We start from the raw sequence: 18,242 nt of genomic DNA on the forward strand, positions 1-18,242 counted from the left end.
CAGGAGGGGTGAACTAGGGGTGAGCTAAGAGTGAACTCAAGGTATACCATGGGGATTTTTGGGACTTAGAAAATTTTGGAAAGATTGAGCTCAATGCAAAAGAGGATTCGAACTTGGAACCATCTGCTCAAGCTTTCAACATCTAACCACTATGCTATACTTTCCAACAGGTTGTGGATAGTGTTTTTAAATTTAAATCTTGATATTTTGGTCCCTAGTTCACTTTCTTGCCGGAAAATGTTTCTTTAGTTGACTTTCTTGCCTGAAAAGGTCACCCTAGTTCACCTCCTGAGTTCACCCCTAGTTCACTCTTAGTTTACCCCCAAGTTTTTACCCGCAGTTCACTTGAGAATCCAACGGGGTTGATCAAATCCCGATCGCGACGCCTCTTTCCAACCATAGATCCCTCCTGATTCATGATGTGTCACTTAGTCATGAGAGTTTTGTATCCCGTGGAAAAGGGCAGTTGATCCATTCTCTCAAGAAAAGGGCATCTCACCCACCAATGTCTAAACTGAACTTTACTTCAGAGGCATGTCTAGAGGCCATCTCTAGGTAGAGAACGTTTGGGTGTTTAATACTATTGTGTGTGGTGGGTTACAATCTGAAAATTAATAGAAAGTTTTGTGGTTAAATACCTTATAAGGAAATCAATATGGTGAGTGGGTTACAAGAAATATAGTAGAAAATAATTGCAGAGAGAATGGTTGCAGCACATGAGTTGCATCTGCTAACAAAGTAATAAATTATGGGGAAGCTAGTTGAAGCAAGCTATTCAAAGAGGAAGTTGGGTAGTAATAAGACATGGGAGTGCTGCTAGAGGGGTGGGCAGAAATAAATTTGATGACATTACCCTGTAGAAAGCCCCAAGTTTGACTAGTGAAGTACGTCTCTCATGAAAGGCCAATGAGAAGCCAAAAAGGTCGACCAATGCGCCGATTTTGGACAATGCACTCATCAAAACAATGTCGATCAAGACACACGCACACGACGTATCTGATAACATTTGTTGGTAAGATCATGCATTGAAAAGAAGAAGCGGCCGGTAGAGCTGCTGTCGATAGTGTATCGTCTGATCAGGCAGTTAAGCCTTTGAGTTAGAATTCAGCCAGCGTACATTTGAGGAAGAATTTTAGTTGTGTATCTGAATCAACCCAGCAAAGGGCTGATTCAAAATATTCAACTACGCTTCATTAAGCTGTCTGTTGCAGCTGTCCCATGAACAAGGCGCTAAATCTCGTTTTGCCTTTTGCTATTTAATTTATTATGCTACCATGAGAGTTACTTTTAAAATAAATAAATATTGTGCACATTGGAAGTCCTTGGAGCAGCTCCACATATGCCTTCCGTTTGTTTTAAGAGTAATAATGAGCGCTTGTTATGGAGTGGAGTGCAATTAATGTATCAGTGTCTGATTTCAGTCCTATGTCTGCCCCCCGGGCTTAAATATACAAATTATGTTTTGATGCAGATTTTGGAAGAGAGTTTTTTTTGCAGAGTCCCTCAAAACTAAATATTAAGGAGCATCAGAGAGTGCATTCGAGACAGGCAATACGTCTTGAAGAGTACTGCACCTATTTTTCTTTTCTTTTTTTTGTAAAAACAGCGGAATATATTAAAAAAGGGTAAAGTTACAAGTACCCATGAGGAAGGTCCATGGGTAGACACCGCGGACAGTTAAACCTTGCAGGTAGAGGGAATAACTTTAAACCTTCTTGACGTTAGAAACAGAACTGAACCAGTAGACCAAAAGTGAAACAGAAATTGAAGAGCCGGTTGAAGAAACACGACTTTATGAACATCCTGATAAACTAGGCTGCGGCCAGAAAGGCCCAGATGAAGTTATACTGTCTTTTATTCACTGCGGGGGGCTGATAAACATCAAGAACAGAAGACTGAGCCCTGGAGGGATTAAGGAACCCCTCGGAATCTTTCCGAAGCCTGGATGTAGAAATCAGAGTGTTGAAGCCTTCTTTGACATTCGTGGGCCAGTCCTTGAAGCATGCGTTCCTTTCTTTTGCAATGCGCGGATCCGTGAAACTTCCTCCATTTTCTCCATGGTAGGTCCTGCCAACGATCAACCTCCATAAGAACCCCTCTAGGCTGCAGCTGATGTACTAGCTTGAGTGTGCTGTCCAGAAAGAGATAAAAGTGTTGATTAGTTTTAGTTGCGAAAAGAGCTTCATTACATTGATTCCAAACATGCCATAAAAGAAGAATTCTGACGGAATGCCATGTAAAGGGGTCAAGAGTGTGACATTCTCCAAGGAGAACTTCTTTCCAACTGAGAGGGGTGTTCCTAATTTTCATAAAAGCTTTGTTCAGAACACTTAAGAATTGACTCGTGTCTGGGCAGGAGAAGAAAAGATGAGGGACAGTTTCAAGCTTGGTTTTACAGCGGGGACAGAGACCATTTCCATGACCCATCTTCATAGCCTTGTCAAGGGTCCAGGTTGCTTTATGAATGACCAGCCAGGCCAAAATGGCATGTTTCCTTTCTTGAGCGAAGGCCCAGATTAGCTTGAAGCGGAAGGCCCATTGATGCTTGTTCCAGACCAAAGACCATCTGTTGTTAAGTTTGCGGACAAGTTTGCCTGTATAAAAATCATTAGGCAGCTTGCCGAGGTTGCTGGACCACCCCCACAAAATGGCTTTAGAAAAGTTTTTGCAGTCACAAATAAGCCCCGGGGGTATGGAAACATTGAGAGAATTACACCTCTGCATTACAAGCTCAATTCCACCCCGAGGCAAGATGAATTTGTTACTGATTTGATCCCTGTTTAACATTCCGGATGAATCACATAAGTCACCCCACACCTTAATACCAGCTTTGAAACAAGATAGGCTAATCTGGACCTGATCATTGGAAATCGGAGCTACAAGATGACCAAACCAGACCGAATCGGCAGAATAGGCATATCTCCCTCTCTTAGTATAAGTTTGGAAGCAAAAAAGCTTTTTATAGTTCATCCAAGACTCCCACATCCTGCAGCAAAGTTTGCTACCTATTGGGGAGAGATGGGCCTTTGAAAACAGCACTTCATTAAGCAAGAACCCCTTCCAAGATCTCTTACCTTTGAGCCAAAATTTTCCAACATCCCTTTTGATCAAGTCAGCCCAAACATCATTCGAAAAGATGGCCCTTTGCACCCATTTAGCCGCGAGCTTCTCAGCCAGCAACCCAATATTGATAATGCCAAGACCCCCCTGCTCTTTATCTAAGCAACAAACCTTAAAAGCAACTTTGCTAATCCTCTTCCTGTCAAGGGACCCCCCCACAGATAATTACCCATGATAGAGTTAAGGGATTGGAGTTGGGTCTCTGAGGGCCTCCAATAGGCCAGGAAGTAAACGACGGAGGGGATGATGAAGTGATTGAGGACAAAGGCACAGGAGGCAACCCCGATGTTAATGTGGCTCCATTTCTTGACCTGATTCTGAAGTTTATTAAGCACATAGTCCCACCTTTGTTTAGAAGAGATGTTAAAGCCCATGGGGATACCAAGCAACCTGAAAACGACACCCTCGGGGATAATCTTACAGCCAGCGGCAAGGATCGAAGGAGGGGGCCCTCCTTCTAACACTCTGAAGCTGGTCTTGGAGTGGTTTATTTGAGATCCACTGGCCAGGCAGAAGGTTTCAAGGCAGGACATGAAGTGGGCTGCAGTCTGTACTTCATTCCGAAGCAGCACATTTGTGTCATCAGCAAAAAGTTGAAGGCATAGAGGGTTAGACCTGTTGGGAATCTCAATACCCTTGATATTGTTGCTGGCTATTTCCTTGTTAACCAACCAACCCAGGGCATCCGCAACAATGGCAAAAAGAAGGGGGGAGAGGGGACAGCCTTGCCTAATAGATTTCCTAAGAGGAAAGGCTTCAGTGAGAGACCCATTCACTGCAACCTTGGAAGACGCATTACCCAGTAAAGTTTGGACATACTTAATGAACTTCCTGTTGAGGCCAATATCTTGAAGGGATTGGAAGAGGAAGGACCAATCAATTCTATCACAGGCTTTATAAAAATCTATTTTGAGGAAGATGTAGTTCTGCCCAGAGTTTTTAGCATGCTCCATGCCCTCCCAAAGGCTAATGATAGCATCAAGAATATACCTACCCCTGATGAAACCCTTTTGTTCTTTGAGGATCCATGCGTCCATATAGGGGTTGATTCTACTAGTGAGGATATGAGCAAAAACTTCGTAGAGGGAAGAGAGACATGTTATGGGTCTCCAGTTTCCAAGATCTTCTTTCTCATCTTTTTTGTGGATCAGTTTGATGACCCCCATATTGGTCCTTTCAGCCAAACCTCCTTTCTTCACGGCTTCCCTCCAGATGTTTAGGATGTGGGGAGTCAGCTCATCTTTAAAAGCAAGAAAGAATTCATTAGGTATCCCATCTTCACCCAGAGATTTCCTCTTTTTGAGATGAGAGATAGCCTCCTTGACCTCCTTCTCAGAGAAGGGGGCGTCAAGCTTGAGAGCTAAAGCGGGGTTAACAACCTTTTTCCTAATGAGAGCAATCTTGGCCCTAGCAGCAGTAACTTCCTGAGAGGGAGGCTGGGCTGTGGAGAACAAGTTAGAAAAGTGCTCCTTGATGAACTGCAAGTTTTCCACATCATCGGCCGCCGAATGACCATTGGGCTTCTTGACCATAGGAATAAGATCCCTGACTTTCTTCCTTTTGAGGAGAGCAAACATCTTAGGGTGAGGTGTGTCAATTTTTCCAGCCCACACCTCTGTGTACCACAATCTTGTGGCCTTAGTTGCCAACAACTCCTCAAGTCTGAGTTGATTCTTAAGCTCGATCAAGGATTGATCTAAAACCCCTTTTTTAGAAAGATATAAGTCCTGGATCTGGTTCCTGATCTGGACTCTTCGATTCAGCCGAATCGTTAAAACTTTAAGCTTATGCTCCTTGCAGATAGAATGCACCTTATTGACAAGACATTCCCATCCCTTGGAGGGGGAGGAGAAATGGCTGAAGGCCTCAGTGATGGAGCCTTTAATCATTTGTTGGATACACGGGAGACGAAAGAGAGAGGGGTCAAGATGAGGCCAACCAGCCCTACCTTTGGCCTGGCCTAAAGCCAGCTTGCAAATCAGAGGGAGGTGATCAGAGATGGTCAGGGAGGAATCAGTGGTGCAATTGATCTTTAAGCACATATCAATCAGGCTACCCGAGGCATAAAGTCTGTCCAATCTAGCAGCTCTGTGAAAGGAACCTTTTTGATTGTTAGACCAAGAGAATCCAGTTTTAATAGAAAGGTCCGAGAGATCTTTATCAACCTTAAGCAAATCCCATCGAATCTTTTCATGACCACTGATGGTTCTACCCAGAAACCTATTTCTGTCCCCCTGGGATTCAACCATGTTAAAATCACCAACAAGCAACATGGGACCCTCAATCTCAATGATAGACTGCCAGGTAGACGCTCTCAAGTTGGCCAAGCACGGGGCATAAACAGAAACCAGAGTGCAGTTGAAAGGGTTGCCCAGTCTCACCGCAGTCCAACAGTGATTAACATCAGACCAAGCATCTAAAATAGCATGTTCCCACTTCGTGTGAATGCCAATAGCTGCCCCACCTCTCCCAGAGTGATGGTTGGTAAAAAACCACCGAGCATTGTTGGAGATTCTTTAAAGGTTCATATGCAGCTGAGGACCGCCGATTTTTAGCTCTTGTAAACAAAGAAGGTCGAAATCAAAGGCTAAGTCCTTTAACCAATTATTGATGGCTACAGCCCTTTCCGGATTCGTAAGCCCCTTACAGTTGAAGGAGAGCAATTTACTAGACATCATTTTTTAATGGTTTTGGAAGGTTTACCCGCGGACACGAAGGTTCTAAGGGCTTCTTGACTTTTATCCTTTTTCCTCTTCATTTTTGAACCCAAGAGAAGGGGAGAGAAGTCACCCTCCTCGTGATGTTTCATAGATGAGAGGGACATCCTCTTCATCATAGCAGCATCTTCTTCATCAAGTTGAGCTTTGAAAGCTTCATCTATACGTTGAGTTTTATCAATGAAATCCTCATCTGATTCCATAAGGGAATCAAGATCTTGGCTGAAAATCACACGGTCCTTGTTAGGGACCCTTCCCGGGGAGGGTTGATCAGCACCTATAGAGGCTGAGGTAGGGGCCTCTTTGACTTGAAACTGAATGCTAAGACCATCTTGCACCTCTGCTAGGAGGGGGGCAAATCTGTTGGCTGGGATATGCCAATTAGCTTTGTTGTTTTTAGACTTGGACACATGTTTTTTCTGGGACAGAACAAAGGATTCATCTTTGGCCGGGGTTTTGTCACTAACGACTGGCTGCTGGAGCTCAGGGCAGTCCCTGATCAAATGCCCTTGCTTATTGCAGTTAAAACAGGCGTTCGAAAGGTTCTTATAGGTCAGGGTTTGCTCATAAATTATCTGGCCCTCTCTGTTTTTCAAGGGGACTTTCTCTTTAAGGGGTTTGGCGGTGTCTACTTCAATTAGCATTTGATGTGCCCATTGGGGATTGACGACTTGAAAAGGTTTTTGACCTAGAACTTTTCCTACAGAACCCCCAATCCTCTTGGCCCATATGGAATACTTAGTGGGCATATCAATCAATTCAACCCAGACAGGGATTTTGGTGGGTTTGGGGCCTTTGGGATCAAAGGAGTCATACCATCTGAAGAACGAAAGGGGCGTGTTTCTAATAATCCACTGGCCGCTGTTGATAACAGAAGACGCACTTACAGTATCCTCAAAGTGGAACATATAATAAGAATTTGGAAGATGCTGAACAGAAGCTACCTTAATCCCTTTCTGTTCCCAGTTAGATTTAATCCAGATTTTCAAAGTATCAACAGGGGGTCTGGCCCCATGACAAAGACCTATCAGAGCATGGGAAGACAGATGGTCCTGCCATGCCGCCAACTCCTCATCATCACATATTACAGCGCCATCTGAATCAACATCAAACTCACCAGTTTTTTCTTCAAATGTCGGGTTCTGCGACAAATTAACCAAAGGATCAAACCTGGGGGGAAACGATGCTTGGCCATGACCTGATAGCGACCGTGCGGCTGCAGGGAGCCGGACAGCATCAGCAAAAGACGCCGGGTGACCGTTGACAGCAGGCCCAGGATGCCCCTGAGAGGCGACATCGCGATGCGACCCAAGAGTTCCTTCAGAATCACGACGGCCTCCAAAACCGTTTTGCTGATGGAGGGCGAAGCAGACGACTTGTTAGCGGAGAGTGAGCCACCGAGGAGCCTCGTAGGCGCTTGATGGAGGACCAGGGACGAAGGGCCAGCACCTTCGCGTATTGCGTGAGAGGACGAAGAAGCACCGGCGAAGACAATGTCCTGAAGAGACATCATCGCACAGAGTTCCCCCCTCTCGGGGCGAGAGGGTAAAGCGAAGAACGGTTCAGCAGGAAAACCAGAGCTGGAATACAGAGAAGGGGAGATGGAAGCTTCAGCATGCAGAGAAGGGGGTGCATGAACGACACCTGTTCTCAAACGGCTCTTACCAATATTGTATATACTGCGTGCTGATATTTTCTGGGCACCTATTTTTCGAGTAGCAGTTGGTGGTACCACTTAGCTGATCTTTTGGGATAGCGTTGAAGTTTATTTTGATAATCCACGTAGTAAAGGCCAAAGCGGCAAATAAGCCCCGATTCCCATTCAAAATTGTCCAAAATGGACCACACAAAGTATCCTTGCACATTGTAACCGCAATTCCTGCGGCAGCGGAAATATACTAATTAGAAATTTTGTAATGCATCCATGATCCATCATGCACTGACGTACTGCCAACTGGGCGGGTGGGCTCTTGTATAACTCCAAAAAGAAACGGGGAAAAAAAAAAAGAGAGAGTTCATGATGGTTGTCGTTAGTTATGATACATATATTTTTTGTTATGATATAATTAATGTACAGTGAGTGAGTGAGTGAGTGGAATTATGAGATTAATAAGATCAGATGGCACAAACTTGATAGCATTGGACAAGTGCTCAAGCGTTCCGTTAAGATAGTTGACCCGTCTCACGTCATTCACAGCTTTCTTCTTGCCTGCATTCAGCTCAAGGTCCATGCAGCCTGATCGGATATCCAATTAGCAAGAGAAACAGAATTCATGAACACAGACAGCTATTGACTGTCTCGACTCTCGAGGTTTTCGGGAGTTTATTCAAATTAATTATTAACGTCGTTTCGGATTTGCTCACCGTTCTCCGTTATAATGATTGGGTGGCTTTGAAACTGCCCCTTGCCATATCTTGTTTCCATCCAGCCCAGTAACTTCGGCAATCCCCAAGGGCAATTGTAGATCCATCCAATGTCAGCTGGGCCCTGTAATTAAATTAGCGACGTGCAGTTAATTCTCTGGTAGGCAATGACGTTCAATACATTTAAGTTGATTTGTGTTGTTTCACTTTGATACAAGTAACGAGAGCGTGGTAAAATGATCAAAGCAAGGCTTTCAGCTCTGCTTCTTTAATGCACATCTAGAGAATCAAGTGCCACATTAAGTATAGAGCAACAATTAATTAAGAGGCTAACCATTGCTTCCCCAATCAGCTCTCCATCTGGCGCCGTATCTGGCAAGGCAGATAAAACCATACGCCTGTTGAGTTCCAGTGACAAGCTTACTAGAAGCAAACATGACTTTTACCAATTCAATCACAATTGGCCAAGTTAAGCAAAATGATCCATACATTTGACGGTAGCTTCCCGATCAGTCAAGTACCACTTCCGACTTGGATTCAACTCTGCATCTGCATTTTGTGCATAATAAGCTGTGTAATAATTGAGGCCGACAAAGTCTAAACTCCCGTTGAGCTCTTTTGCCTCGTCTTGGGTAAAATAGGGGAGACGATTTCCAACCGCATGTCTCATTGAGCAAGGGTAATCACCAGTAAGTAGTGGATCCAGAATCCTAAGATGCACGCGGGATCATGGATGCATTAAGGTTATAATTTATAAGCGCTTCATCCAACAAAACAAAAATTAAAAAATGTGTATTTAGCATGCAATTCACTAGTAGTAGCGCTGAGCTTTGAATTTGAGATTCCTTATATATGTATATTAAGTCCAGGCGCTGCAATATATTCAGTTACCTCCTTTTATGATGGAAGAACGTCCGTACACAGGCTCTCTCTCTCTCTCTCTCTCTCTCTCTCTCTCTCTCTCTTTTGGCCAGCTCTGGTATCGAAAAGGAAAACCAGAAAACCAGAAAAAGAAAAAGGAAAAAAAAGAAGGTATCCAGACTTTTTATACCATGATAGCTCAAACTCGATACACCTCTGTGCTGCATCATAATCCTCTTTTACGTTAGTGTATGGTTCATACCACTTTGAATTAACAGTTATCCCAATTCGACCTTTTTGCTCAGACTGCACACACCACAAATAAAAAGGTAGGTAGGTAGGTAATCACTTCAAATTCAGGTTCTCTATGACATCATCAATCAGATGTGTTGTTCTCATAGCTATTTTTATGATCAGCGAGTAGCTTACCTGATAGCGCTCTTTGTAAATTTTCACAGCAGCTGCATGAGAAAGTAAGCCATTGTGTGCAACTATGTAGGGCTCAGTGCTGGAATCACCAATATATAACTTCTTTTTCGAGGCACTTATTGCAGAGCATCGACCAGGTGCTTCCGTCCCCGTCCCATATCCATAATATGCCAAAGTACTCAACTGATTGAACGTTATCCAATTCTTCACTCTGTCTCCGAAGAACTTGAAGCACGTCTCTACATAGTGTGCAAAATGCTTTCTGCCATGTGATTCATTCATGCATTTTCAGAAAAGGTTAATGTGATACGATCTATAGCGCTCTCTGATCAAGAAGGGTATATAATCAATCTGGGAGGATAGCTTCCACACGGTCAACTTCCCAGCTAGAGCTGCTTGAGTCTCAGTTTTGTGAAGGATACTCAAAAGCTTTTGATAGATGTGAAAAGAGAAGTAGGAAAAGACAAAAAAAAAGTATGCTGAGGTGCAGCTGGAGCTGGAGAGACTCGTTGATAAGGGGAACCAAAATTTCCAATAAGAAATTAGCTACCAATATCTGAAGCTCTTCCCGAGAAGGACAGTGGGGCTCTAAGTTCTCCAAAATTCGATCACCCATCATTCCCCCGAAGAAATCTTGCATACTATGTTTAAACTAACTCAAGAGCTCAAAACAAATGGAGACATTGCAAGCAGTATGTCCCCCACGTCATGCAATAAGGAAGTGGAATCGATAACACACGTGTTTATAACCTCCATAATAACATGGAGGTGCTAAAGCTCTTGCAAGAGGGTTTACGTCTCTTGTATAACTAACTACACAAGGAGCGCATTTGGAAGGAGTTGCTCCACAGCAGCTATATTGTGGAATAATATTAGAGCTATTCCGAATACCTATGAACTGTGTGGCTGGACAAGAATGAGTAGATGATTTCTAACAAATCAAAAAAAAGAATATGGTTCATGATTGCCTTGTAAGAAGAGACTTGTATGTGCAGATAAAACGATAAAACTGAATTTCAGAACTGAGGCAAGACTCTGAATTGTGAAAACCTTCTTCCCCTGAGAACGAATAGTGGTTTGTTGACAGTGGTCTTATATTATGATATTACGGATCCGTCAAATTTTAAAGCATTCTGTAATATGTTTTGTTGAACCTTCTTCTTGGTTCTCTAGATAATATAATATAAATAAAGAAAAAAGGAAAAGAAGTAAAGAATGAAAGTTCCGGATGTTTGCTGAGCGAGCTTACACAATCTCTTTTGTACGCCAGCCTTTGACGTGAGGATCATTTTCCAATAGCTGGGGTAGATCCCAATGGTATAGCGTCACATACGGTTGAATGCCTGGAAGTTGTTACATGCTTATAATCGTTAGAGCATTTCCCAGTCTGATCATCAAGAAATTAAGAGCCTATAGATCGAGTGTATCTCCAAACGATTCCCTTTGTCATTCCAGATTCAATTAATCGGATAACGGTATCGTTATGGATGATGATATTCTTTTTGAGGGCACGCTTGTACGTACCCTTATTAACAAGATCGTTGATTAATTTGTTGTAAAACGAAACTCCAGCTTCATTTATTGCCCCAGTACTATGATCTGCAAAGAGCTTGAAACAGATTAAGGTTGCAGTCTAGTTTGCTCAGTACAATCCCGAAGAGCTCTTATTTGATGAGAGCAGCATATTATTGACAAACCTGGACATATACGTGACCAGGAGATTGAGAAACGATACGCATCAACGCCTAGATCCACCATGAGTTGGATATCGTTCTGGACAATATGCCAGCCACTATAAACAGTAAAAAACAATAACATATGCAAGAAGCTTTCAACCTCTGCATCTGCCTAGCTAGCACAGTGTACAGTTGTACAATGTCAAATTATACCTTATATTGATGATAATGATCACATGCAACATCTCCAGTGCTTCCATCATAAATGTTTCCTGCAAGGACGTTTACGATGCTTGCACTTCAAAACCTGAAGTGGTGTTTCAAAAGCAATAGCTTAATGCGTCTAATTCAAAGTGTGTGCAACAAATTTTTGGACCCTTTGCAGGTTCCTGTTTCTGAGCACTCCTTAACTTGCAACAACTTCAGTCGGCTCTCAAAATTAAATTCTAAGTATTTCAGCATTGCATCTTCATGTAAACTTTCTTGGTTCTCATAATCTTCATAACACAGACACAATATGGTTGGAATTTGGTGAATTGGATCCATTCTTGGCTTTTGAGCAATTGTTGCATACACATCGAATTCCACCATGATTACGTGTTAACCTAGACTATCACCTGTCACCTCTTTTTACGGCTCAATTAATTCCCCTTGAAATATTGTAAATTTGATGCTTTGACCATTCTTGAGTTGTTTCTTTTCTAGGTCTAGCTCTAGCCCTTCTACTCCATGATGCTAAATAATGATTTTGTACTATCAAGCCAAGTAAGTTCATGCATCTAATTGATGTGCTCATCACTATGTATGTTGGCATCACCACTTTGAGAACTTTCCTAGGTCTTGTCAATTGTATCCAATGCTTCCTAGGTCTTGTCAATTGTATTCAATGCTCAATCAAAATCTCTAAGAGCAATTGGCTAGGCACTCCTACCCACTCTTGACCCCATAGATATTGCATTGAATCATGTGAGTTTTGTATTGCAAGGTCTTGAAAATAGTGTGTTTAAGAGTTACTCTTGCTGCTTGCTCTTAGCTGCACCTTGGAATCCTTCCCTAGTTGTGAAAAACACAAAGCTAAGATGAAGGAAGGTGCGCTAACTATAGAAAAATGGTGGCAAACAAGCGGTTTTTTAGACAAAGGAAATGTGATTACCTGATGATTGATCTAAAGCGTGTTTTCTCTTCGATCTCCTCAGTGCAAGGTTTTCAATGCAATAAACCAGCATTTTCACCGTTGGTGGACAGGACTTCTTTGCTAACCTCTCTGTCTCATTACTTAACACTAATACCGTGTTTGAGTACAGTTCTTTCATGATGCAGTATGAGACAATTCAAATAAAAATAAAAAATCGAGAGGGTTTTTCACAGATGGACAGGACTCGCTCCATCACTAGCCACCCTGTCTCTTAGACCTAATAAATAATACCGTGTCAGAGTACCGTTTCTTGCAGTATGATTTCTTCGTTAGAGGGGGTTTTCTACCACGGGTTACTTTTAGTTCAACGTGTCGCTCCCAGCTGCATGCAGCAACTTAGAACGATTGACGTTAGGACTTCGACGGTCACAGGCCCAGACTTGCTTTCAAATGACGCTTGTAAATTACCCAAGGTTGCAACTACTATGAAACCTTATATTAATTACCAAAGTTTTTTTTTTTAAAAAAAACCAGCTTTTAGGTCCGAAGTTGAATGGGGTAGAGCGTACACACACACACACACACACAAAACCTTTCAAGAATCAGTATTAAAAAAATATATATGGTTCTCGTGGCTCGAACACCTCCTTGTTTTGTCGCCTTCAAGCCCCATCCTCCTCCACATTTTTTACCTAATAATTGTCTACAGTGCCCTCCCTCCTACCTAATAATGTCTACAGTGCTCTTGTTAGTAGCATGTTGCCTCAGTGATCACACAAATACCCCATGATGTTTCGCATCTTTACCTATCTCTTAGAATCCTATGCTACAAGCCTCTCTAAACTCTAGTTGTAGGTTTCTTTTTTCGAAAAGAAACCAAATGTAATAACACTACTAATATGACTACATTCTTAATGTTCTAGTTAGGATCCTTTTTTATTCACAATGCACAAAACCTCTTATCTTTATATGATGCACAAAAGCTTTTGCTATTCACCACCATAAAGGCCATGTTGTTCTTAATGATGTTATTGATTAAGTTCAACAAAGTTTTTGTATCACATGTATTTTTGTGTGTGTGTGCGCACATATGTATGGTGTAAAATATTTTTCAACTAATGTTATTTTATAGAAATAGTTTAATTGACTCTTTGACTAAGTGATCTCCAAGTTTATAATTTAAATTTGAGATTGATATTGCATGTATATTTTGTAGAAATACACGCACATTTTACATGATAAAGAGAGTTTTTACAGCCCTATATAGTTAGGAAAGTGGCATTTGATGGGAAAAAGTTGCATAAAGAAATTGACGAAACCTTGCCTTAGGCTTTAAGGCCTGCTTTTAGACCCTTAACCACTGGGCTACATAGGGGGACAACTTATTAAAGTTCAAACGACAAAAAGTGTACATTTGATAACATTCAACTCATGTAGGTCATAGCCCACCATGGGCTTTATTAAGACAGCTTGCAGGCCTACTTGGTAGCACTTGGTTTGAACAGCACTCGGGGGCTAGTGGAAGGCTCGAGGGTAGTTGGCTGCCCTCCATGCAGTTCACACCATAAGGATAGAAAACTCTGGTGGCATATATAACCAAAAGAGAAATGACTGGTCAGATCTACCACCTCCCGAGCGCTTCGTTTTCTACTTCAAATCTTCTAGCATTACAGGTTTTCTTTTCTAAGTCACATCCAATGGTTGCCTGTTAATTTCAGTATAAGATTTTATTTATTTTTAATCTTAAATCGAATCTTACCACTCACAGGCACTCCGTTTAGTGGGAACTAAATCCCCTCCGGTGGCGGTGTTGCAAGGGCCGTTGGTGGGGCTCTTGGTGGATGGCATGAATAGGCCTCTTCATGGTTAGATTACTAACTTCCTAGCTTCTTACCCACTAGCACTCCGTCTAGTGGGAACTAAATCCCCTCCAATGGTAGTGTTCCAAGGGCTCCTGGTGGATGGCGTGAATAGGCCTCTTCATGGTTAGATTACTAACTTCCTAGCTTCTTGGAAAGGAAAAGATAGGTTCACTTTGGCATGGAGCCTGCTTAACTTTTGAAAAATCCACCTCATCGTGAGAGGAGAAGGAAAAGTGTTATCACTAATTTTTCAAAAAATAGTGGTAATTGGATGAAATTATGAAGAAAGTGCTTGTTCAAAATTAAGGTTTCCTCAAAAGTGTTTGCCGAACATGGAAGCATGTTGGCAATCTGCTGGTACAAGTTCTAAGGTGGCCTACAAACGATCCTTTTCTAAAGACCTTGATGTACTGTACTTGCGTATTTAAATATGAACACAATTCCAGATTGCCAAGCTCATGAAACGTTTATTGAAAGAAAGAGTACTCCGAGCCATCTTCATTTGAAACAAGGTTTGATGACTGGTCACACAACATTACAGACTTTTCCTTGCAGAGGAAATTGTTGACTTGTTATTCCACATCACACACATCTGTAGAATTTTCCAGTTAAGTACCCTCTCTTCTCCTGGACAAGACTTCATCGCCAGCACCAGGGAAAGAGATTCAAAATCTTACTCAAACATAACAAACAGTCTACTGACGTGTTATGCATATATAGTGCTGAAACATATGAGGTTGAACAGTTCTTTCACAGAATACAAGCCTGTTGTTGCATCTAATAGTGACGGCCACAAAGAATGCAAACACTCGATGTTCTTGGACTACAGAGACCGCTCACAGCTAGCAATCTTTGCTGCCCACACATAAGAGAGTGAGGGGACGGGTCCAAGGGCCCTCTACTAGCCCCAATTGAACTGCAACTGGTCCCTCCCTCTTGGTCGTTGCCCATGTGAACATGACTACCACGTCTCAGATCTTCTCTGCACACTGCGCGCAGGGTAATCGTCCTCATCCTGGCCATCTTTTGCCACGTCGCCTAATATCTGCCTGATTCTGTACTACGTGAAAAAGAGGAGGTCGAGGGGACTTGAAGTAAGATCCCACAGTCTACATTGAGGTTATCGAGCCACTTGTTGATTCAAGAGAGGACATGGAAAATCAGAAAAAACTCAAAGCAAAATTTCCATTTGGACATAATGCCCAATTACTTTCAGTCATGTTTTGTGCTTGCCATGAAACTGATGTAATCCCTTGGTCTGACAATTGCCATAAAATTGCATTACGGATCAGATCTACATCTAAGGAGCTCAAGAGGGCTGAATATGGAACCATATGCTCCCTATTGGTTCATTGTCGAATCTCGATATCAAATTCCTAACTAGTTGTGACAATAATAGCTCAATGGTTTTTTGGTTGTGTGGGCCTAGTCCCAATTCCATGTGTCCTAGTTCGTCATGTCAGACAGTGATGAGTCTCCGGTCGTCAAGAACACATGTCCAAGTCGACTTGCTGCATCATTAAGCGCTTGATGAATGCTACTCCAGCAATGCAGCTACCACTGCTACTGATAGACTCCCATACCTCACTAGAGGCCACACAAACGAGTTCAACCTTGGTGAAGGTCTTTATCATGTCAAGGGCAAGGGTCAACAACATGACCACATGTTCTGTTAAGTGAATCACAACAACAAAGAAAGCTTTGTTAAGGCATGTGCTCAAACCAAAGAATGTCAACATGAAAGCAACATCGAATTGTTCTCGAGATGTTCTCCTGAAGTAGTTTTGGGCTTCTTGCTGTGTTTTGAGTGTTGTGCATCTGGCTTTCATTGTCTTAAACTATAGTAGCATGTTGTGCAGCTGAACTGTTACATCCACTTCTTTTAGCATGGATGTTCACTCGCATCCCATAGAGGAATCGTTGCAAATCACACACAAAATGTGCAGTCAAAGGGTGTAAAGCTGGCCTTACAGCTGCATCCCACGCACGACTTAGCAAGTTGAGCTCTCATAAATGCTCAACTCACTCCTATTATTTGTGACTCTACAAGTTAGTAGTTATACCCAAAATAGCCGAACTTCTGGAGTATAAGAGCAGCTAGCATTTATGATGGATTTGGACTATGCAAGTCCGTGTGGGATGCTCCTCTTAGATCACATGTCACAATTATAGCCGGGGGAACCCTACCAGGTATTGCGAGAGACAGGGGGACATGATGAAAGACAAACCCATGTTCTCGTGCCCCCCTTTCCAGGTTGCAGCACCATTTGCGCATGATGCAATTAGGCTCAAAAAAGAAAGTTCTGTCAAAATTATATGAACTTGGAGTTCATGACAAACTTACCATTAACAAGAGGATTAAAGCAGCCTTGTATGTAAGGAGCTCCCCAGTTCCTAGGACATGAGTGGCGCGCATCTAAAAAGGAGGAATGTTGGAGATAAACTGACTCACCTCCGTACTGCAGGAGAACAGGGACGCTGCTTGTCATCGGCATGTTTTTGGCTATACTAAATTCTTTCTTCTCAACAAGATATCTGCCTCATCTTTTTTTGAAGGCGCATACTTCAGGACGACTAAACTAATCATTGATCTTCAGTTCCAACCATGCAAAACGTCTTTTACGGCCACAAACTTCCAACATTTTATCTCTTTTTTTTTAAATCAGGTCCAGAGAATAACCCGGGCAATGTGAGAAGGAATCCCAGATACTCATGCCTCTGCCATCGGTCGAAGCTGCTCCCTCAATCTGTACCCAGGAAAACAGCCCGTTTGCTCCAAGGATTCACAATGACAATATCCAGCACGTGTGTATTTGTGTGGTGTGTGCGTGATAGAGAGAGAGAGAGAGGGGGGGGGGGGGGGGGGGGGGATTGGGTACCTGGTAGGCGGAAGTAGCGACTCCAAATATGAAGTCGGGAGGGAAGTCCGTGCGCTGAAGATGTGACGATGATGATCGACGTGGCGGACAACAGCTACCACAAGGACCCATTTCGCCCCCCCGCCCCGTATGATCTATCTGTCCTCCAGTGCCCAATTATTAAACACACAGCAAAATGGGGTGTCACGACATAGATTCTCTACCTGAAATTGCCCAATGCCCTATAGGTTCTGCTAAAATGGCGTCGAGTTTCCGGGTGTCCGCCGCCCGGCGGCTGTGCCGGCACAATTTGTGAGCACACAGGCGGACGCTTTTTTATACCTTTTCCTCTTTTCCTTTCTTTTCTATACCTACCGGCCGCATGCCCAAGCTGTGAGCCATGGATGCAGGGTTCGGGAAAGACGGGTCAGTTTAGCCTAGAACTTGTTCAACTTGGGTAAAATCCTTCTCATTTTTAGGTGAGAAGGAAATAAAACCCTTTCAAATTTTATATATTTTAGTTATATTTTTTTACTTTACATAAAAAATCTCTCTCAAAGATGGCAATTTGCTTCTCATTCAATGTTGAAAAGGATTTGATTCCTTCTCCCTAAAAAAATTTTCCCAAACCCTGCATGGATGCCTAAGCTGTGGGCAGCAGGACAAGTAAATGCGGGTCTTTGACTAGGTGCAACACAGCCTTGTCCACAACAAGCTTCAACAGGTGGGCCTGGGAAAAGACACATCTTGGAGCTTACTCAACTTTTGAAACATGTGTCTCATCTTAACATAAGGAGAAACTAGTATTGCACCCACACATTGCTGCTGCCGACCAAGGTTTCAAAAAGAACTATTCCCTCTCTACAACCATCTCTCTCTCTCTCTCTCTCTCTCTCTCTCTCTCACACACACACACACACATGCACATGCACATGACCCTCTCCCTCTCTCTATTACGTACACACACTCTCAAATGTTGAAACTCTCTCTCTCTCTCTCACATGCACACACATACACACCTGCTCTCTCTCTCTCTCTCTCTCTCTCCCTCTCTCTATTACGTACACACACTCTCAAATGTTGAAACTCTCTCTCTCTCTCTCACATGCACACACATACACACCTGCTCTCTCTCTCTCTCTCTCTCTCTCTCTCACATGCACACACATACACACCTGCTCTCTCTCTCTCTCTCTCTCTCTCTCTCTCTCACACACACA

At 42.8% G+C, this 18,242-nt stretch overlaps 1 protein-coding gene across 15 annotated transcripts; it reads right to left on the minus strand.

Moving 5' to 3' along the window:
- Positions 1-1,772: 1,772 nt before the first annotated feature.
- On the minus strand, positions 1,773-17,496 carry LOC147635873 (beta-glucosidase 25-like). Of its 15 annotated transcripts, none has more exons than XM_086801255.1 (14): positions 17,044-17,496; positions 16,845-16,911; positions 11,381-11,439; positions 11,189-11,264; positions 11,016-11,090; positions 10,741-10,834; positions 9,492-9,753; positions 9,253-9,368; positions 8,691-8,911; positions 8,536-8,573; positions 8,202-8,325; positions 7,968-8,073; positions 7,503-7,716; positions 1,994-2,131 (listed from the first exon to the last, which is right to left on the minus strand). In XM_086801255.1, exons 1-13 carry the CDS (start codon positions 17,152-17,154, stop codon positions 7,542-7,544), a joined length of 1,524 nt encoding a protein of 507 aa, XP_086657381.1. In that variant the 5' UTR covers positions 17,155-17,496; the 3' UTR covers positions 1,994-2,131; positions 7,503-7,541. The 15 variants fall into 15 exon arrangements, with proteins under 15 accessions (XP_086657380.1, XP_086657379.1, XP_086657385.1 ...); XM_086801257.1 differs by having other exon boundaries at positions 7,968-8,046; positions 17,044-17,489; XM_086801262.1 differs by having other exon boundaries at positions 11,189-11,283; positions 17,044-17,461.
- Between the last annotated feature and the right edge of the window lie 746 nt (positions 17,497-18,242).

This window comes from Cibotium barometz, chromosome 8 (genome assembly GCF_041138505.1).
Source record: "Cibotium barometz isolate CiBa-2024 chromosome 8, ASM4113850v1, whole genome shotgun sequence".
NCBI lineage: Eukaryota > Viridiplantae > Streptophyta > Polypodiopsida > Cyatheales > Cibotiaceae > Cibotium > Cibotium barometz.

Bases quoted from the DNA above. Each gene is read 5' to 3' on its own strand.
- LOC147635873 (XM_086801253.1), bottom strand. From the start codon at position 17,154: ATGGGTCCTTGTGGTAGCTGTTGTCCGCCACGTCGATCATCATCGTCA. The intron at 11,440-16,844 runs GTTATTCTCTGG...ACGTCCTTGCAG, and splicing joins TTCCTTCTCACATTGCCCGG to GAAACATTTATGATGGAAGC. The intron at 8,074-8,201 runs GTGAGCAAATCC...ATATCCGATCAG, and splicing joins AATCATTATAACGGAGAACG to GCTGCATGGACCTTGAGCTG.